Source organism: Homarus americanus, unplaced genomic scaffold (assembly GCF_018991925.1).
Source record: "Homarus americanus isolate GMGI-L3 unplaced genomic scaffold, GMGI_Hamer_2.0 scaffold8226, whole genome shotgun sequence".
Classification (NCBI taxonomy): domain Eukaryota; kingdom Metazoa; phylum Arthropoda; class Malacostraca; order Decapoda; family Nephropidae; genus Homarus; species Homarus americanus.
This window is the reverse complement of record NW_024717620.1, coordinates 2,955,710-2,961,709: the sequence shown is the minus strand read 5'-3', so window position 1 is coordinate 2,961,709 and position 6,000 is coordinate 2,955,710. Positions and strand designations below refer to the sequence as shown.

General features: G+C 32.5%; 1 protein-coding gene across 4 annotated transcripts in view; it reads right to left on the bottom strand.

Annotated features, from left to right (window-relative positions):
- Positions 1 to 1,974: 1,974 nt before the first annotated feature.
- Positions 1,975 to 6,000, bottom strand: part of LOC121858949 (band 7 protein AGAP004871-like) — a gene marked incomplete at its 5' end in the record, with an annotated part of 79,729 nt that continues 75,703 nt past the window's right edge. For all 4 annotated transcript variants that reach the window (XM_042355606.1, XM_042355604.1, XM_042355607.1 and 1 more), the window contains 1 exon segment: positions 1,975 to 3,838. Coding sequence is in view for 2 of the 4 variants with exons in the window: in XM_042355604.1 (XP_042211538.1) it covers positions 3,737 to 3,838 (102 nt within the window).

The following is a 6,000-nucleotide window of genomic DNA, read 5'->3' as shown; positions in this document are numbered from 1 at the left end:
AGTAGTTGGTGAATGTGGCTCCTAACTTGGTAGGAGATCTGGCCTTCCTCTTGTCCATTTCTCTGGCTCTGCATTGTTGCATTTGCTTCCACTACTTCCCCTTCTCCAAACTTCATTTCATCAAATCATCTTTTTTTCTGCTTCAACATCATCAAGAGTTCCTTATGTTGTAAATCATTATTTCTGTGCGATCTGAGATTTACTAGTACAGTGTGAGTTCAGTTGAGAGGTAGGTAAAAAATTATTCACCTGTACTAATAAAAGAACCATATTTGATGAAGTAAAATTTATTCTTATTCTGTATAAAAGAAACATGATTTAACATTAATGGATGGTAACATACAAATAAGCATGTTACCCCAGAAAAACCATTCCTGTGCATTCATAGGTAGATTAAAGTGATATTCTTTTCAATGTATCTTTTGCGCTAGATTGATATTTGTGGTTTTTCTGAAGTTATTAGAGTCTACATGAAGAATACTCAATGGTGTTTGTCTACACTCAAGTTCTGGGCATCAATGTTGTAAATAACTAAAATCTCATAATTTTAGCTCTAGATATAATTTCACTGAAATAGAGCATTTCTAAAAATTAAATTTACAGTGGACCATAATGAACTGCTATCTAGGCTCAAATTAGAAAATCTTATCACAAGATATCTAATAACTCTCATATAACTGCAAACTGGCAATACTGTACTTAAGTGCAGACCGCAAGTATCACTGTATTAAAACACATTTAAGATGACAAAAAGAAGCCAATGTAGTCAGAGAGAGAAACATTGATGAGAGCTTTTGATCCAACATCTTTTGGGGATGCATTGTTGCAATTACAAATATGCTATATACAGTTATGAAGATATGTTCTTTCAAACTTCATTTACAGAGTAAAATTCTTCGTTTTATCTCCAAGTAGCACACAAGAAATGGAAATTTGAATTCTGTTTGGAGAATTTAAAGGTTTTAAATCTACTCTAAAGACAATATTTATTTCATTTTGTGTACTTTACTCTCTAAGATTACAAAGACAAAATATGGAACAAGATAACTTCTAAACTTCAATATTTTCTTGTAAATCTAACTCTGTAAAATATATCTTATTGGTTAATAAAAATCAAAAACGATATACTGTACTGTGCAATGTCATAAATTAGAGAAAACAGTTATAAAATCCCAAATACATGATAATTAAACCATAAGATGCACTAAAATACAGGCAGAGTAAAACTGCTGAAAAAGTCCCAACTTTCACCAGTGTAAGGTTAGAAGTGTGGCAGATATGGTCTACAGCTACAGCTCAACATCTTCAAACACACTCAAAATCACCCTACTTTTCTTTCTCAATAGAGTCAACTTTCATAATAAAGACTAGTAGTATTACTTTATATTTCAACTTAGCCTCACAACTTAACTTGCTTGCTCTCACATCACTGGTATGTATCCAGTCATATATAATAAAGGAAAGTGGTAGGGTCTCTCATGTATTTAAATAATGCTCATAACTATATGTCCAAAATAAAGGAAAGGAGCATTATTTAAGCATAAGGAGAGAATAAATTACAATATGAACATCATGCAGAAAAAGTGTTCTTCTCAGCAATTTTCTGCCATTTGGCATAACAATGCATCAATGTTGTTAACATGTGTGGCAGTTCGTAATCAACGTCAGCCTTCAATGACTTACTCTGTCTCCTCAGCATTTATTCCTTTTATGACTAATCTTATATATATATATATATATATATATATATATATATATATATATATATATATATATATATATATATATATATATATATATATATATATATATATATATATATATATCAAGAGAATATATATATATATATATATATATATATATATATATATATATATATATATATATATATATATATATATATATATATATATATATATATATATATATATATATATATATATATATATATATATATATATATATATATATATATATATATATATATATATATATATATATATATATATATATATATATATATATATATATATATATATATATATATATATATATATATATATATATATATATATTGGTCAGGAAAGGAACCATATCCAAGAAAGTACAAAACATTGCTTCAAAGATGAAATGACACTGACATCACTTCAACATTAAAGCCATGCCAAGTGCCACCTGTGATGTGGCAGCCAGAGTTATCAACCTGAGGCCAAAACAAGGTGAACGAACACTGGCACAAAGACTTAATATAAAACTATTCTACTAAGGCTAATATAAATGATTTGCAGGTAATGTTAATAATTCTTAAACTGAAGTCAATATGCACAATCAATTATTTAACTACTTAAGTAATTGAGAATATATCTAGAATTGTGGGTAAATATAGACCTTTCACTCTAATTGGCATTTGAATATTCATTTCTCTAAAATGACGGAGGCCAAATTGATGAAAAATTTACACAGGATTGGGGTTAATGTCTACACTTTAAGGAAATACAAACTGTAGTATCTTTCTTACATGAAAGAATAATATATGAAACCTTTTCTTGCTTCCTAAAAAGGTCATTAATCACTTTGGAAAATCAATTTGGTTCTTTGAAATTCCAATAACAATCTAAGTCTCCCAAGCTTCCTCCTACTACGTAATAATTAACATTATTTCTATACAAAACTTTTTCCACCATCTGTTAACTCCAAGGTCGTGTTGTTCTGGCACACTGTGTGAGGGAAGGTAAGTCAAATCTTGAGAACTCTATAATGATTGGCTGTCTCATATCTTACCATCCAAGACTCAAACATTGTTCCACAACAAAATATTTTCTCAACTTTGAAACTGACTTTAGCTTTTGAAATTACTGGGTGATACTAGTTGTTAGTCCAAAGTCAAATTCTTCTAACTTTACATAGAGTACAGTACAGTACAGTACCAATGGTGGATACAGTGTATGGACATACATTTATGGAACAAATTACTAAGTAAGTGCATTAACAATTTTTCATTGGTCATGCAGACAGCTCTTTTAAGAAATGTTTTAAAATGTTCTCAAATGCAAGAAATAGTTTTCACTGCCCAAAGTCAATTTTTGTTCCATACAGTACTGTATATTCTTAATTTTAAAAGAATAAATTTCATGACAATAATCACATATCACTAATGAACATCATCTCACTTATAGGAAACAATTTGAAATGTAAATTTTATTAGTATTATGTTAGTGATATAATAAGTACAGTAAGGTAATTTTTTTCCTAGACAACTAAAGAATGATAAGCATAACAGTAATGAGGATAATTTCTAGTTTATCCTTTTCGTACTGTACACTGTATCTGCCAAGCATTTTTCATGAACGAGATACGTACTTGTTTGTGTCGGCAACTAGTTACCGTAGTTAAAAACCTAGCAATTCATTATACAATAATGTACAATTTAAGTAATTAGTAAATTTCAAAATTAGTTTACACTTGATCCATATTACAGTACTACTGTGGTTTATGAATTAAGGCAAAAATCCTTCATTTTTATAAATTTTGAGATGATGTTTCTTTGTTATTAGTCATTGAATTTATTAAATCTGATAATTATATGTGGAATTAAACTCTATTTCTCTATCACTCGGTTACAAGATGTCTAAAATTGTGTCCATGGGTGTCAATAACGTCTGAAGCTCGAGTCCTTTTTACGTCAATGTCATTTAGGATAATTCCTATAACCAAAGGAGCATCTACTGCAATGCATCTATTTCCTCATGTAGTGGTGGATAATGTCGATGGGGACCGGGAAGATGATAGTCGAGTTCTTTTCTGCTGAGATGGTGTTGAGGGTTTGCAAGTAACGCAGCTGAAAGAGAAATTAGACAAACAATGATTAACAGCACAACAGCAGAGAGTATACCATCTGAAGCAACATGACAGTTTCCATCTGAAGGGGAACAGCTCAGATAACAAAACTACTTATTCACTTCTCACAGAGGAAACAGTTATTTCACATAACTTTGTTGTTTAATTAAGCCATTTCCCTTTTAATGCAGGGTGGCTTGAACGAGTAAATACGCACACACACACACTTTCCCTGTTTTGTATAATTTCAATCATTCTTTCTGCTGTAGATTATATATTTTGCTATGGTTGTCCCTTCCACAAGTGTCCCATAACTGGTTTATCACTGTCACTTCACACAAGCTATCAACAGCATGCCACGTCCCCAAATTCACTTGATGCCATACTCTCTGCTCACTCATGCACACTGCCACTTCCTGGATATTCATCCTCCTCACTTCTAGTACTGTGTATCCTTCACCCATCTTCTCCTCAATCTTCCCTCACCCTTTTACCATCCACCCACCTCTTCTCATTCCCACCAGTGGTAACCCAGGTTTACTGTCTGCTTGATATTTCTTTCACTTCCACACCTCCAGATTTCTGTACAATATTAGAGTTAGGAACTTGACACGGAAGACATCAAGAGACTGTGTCACATGAAGAGCTGCCATCACCTAACCAATGTTAACCCACACAAGTGTGGAAAATGGCTTTTAAAAGTGTTGATGATGACGATATACTTTTGTTCTCGTATCCAGAGTCCATGCTTCCCATCCTTATACAGATTGGACACCGTTAATCCGGGAACCGATAGTCTGGCAGCTTCGATGGTTCGGGATGTATATAGTGAATACAATATAGGTACTTAACCTTACGGGGAAAATTAGGATATGTTCCACAACTACTAAACGTCAACAGTAATGCTATAAAAGTTATGGAAAAATCATTACAATTATCACAACCTGTACTCAAGTGTACTAAATAAATTACTAAATTTTTGTCTAATGCAAACTATGGGAAGTTTATAGTACTCAAATTAATTGCTATCTTGCATTAATTCCAGCAATGCAAGTTATATTCTGCTAAAACGATGACATTTTGTAAGTGAAAAAATTAAACTCCCTCTATTGTATAATCCTGAATCCCTGACCCCTCTTCCCTACACTGATAACTATGCACCCAGTAATCTCACCTCCTGGCTGTCAACACCTCACCTCCTCCTCCCAGGCAGAAGGCAATAAGGATTTTAGAGAGTGAAGGTGGTTTTAGGCTTAAAGTTTCTCTTATAAAATGTGACCGACTCGACTTAGTAGAATATAACTTACATTGCTGGAATCCTTGCAAGATGGCAATCAATTTGAGTATAAATTTCTTAGTTTGCACAAGAGATAAAATTTTTAGTCCTTTAGCTTAGTACATTTGAGTACAAAGTGAGTACGGAAATATATTGCTCAAAATTATAGCTTTTTTCACTGGGAAAAGTCTGTATAACCAAACCAAGTAGTCAGGATATTATGGCAATGAATGTTAGAGTATTTTAAATAAATTCTTTGTTTAGTTCTGTACATATACAGTATGTGAATTCCCATATACTGTAGTGAATGTGCATAAAGCAAGGGTCAAGTGTACAGTAAACTTGTGGCAGAGTACTAACACTTTGTCATAAAGAGGTCCAGTAAGCCTGGGCTAGAGTTATGCTGATGTAAGTTGCACTGGTACCAGTAACACTGTAGTACATTGATTTTATGCATTATTTTGCCTTTTTTAACCTCTGGTTCGTTATTTCCGCTAATCCGAAACCGGTCTGGTCCCAAGGTTCCCGGATTAGCAAGGTCCAACCTGTAATAATGTTGACTCAAAAATTCCCCAATACAATCCCTTCTTTGCCTTGGTTCTGCCTCTCCTATTACAGAATTTTCTCTCCTGCTACTCTGTGGTTCAGTTTCTTGCTCATAATATGTTGACACATGACAGATGCCTGAACCACTTTACGTCCAGTCTCCTTCTTTGCTTACTTCATCACTTTATATCTTCCTCCCTTCTCCAAAAAATTTTCTTTTATGTTCTTATAAGAAAACTTTGATTTTTACACTTTCTTTTCTGAATCTACACAGCTCTTGCCCTCATACACCTTTTGTTTTTGCTACAATCCTATCAACATTTATACCTTAACATACATTT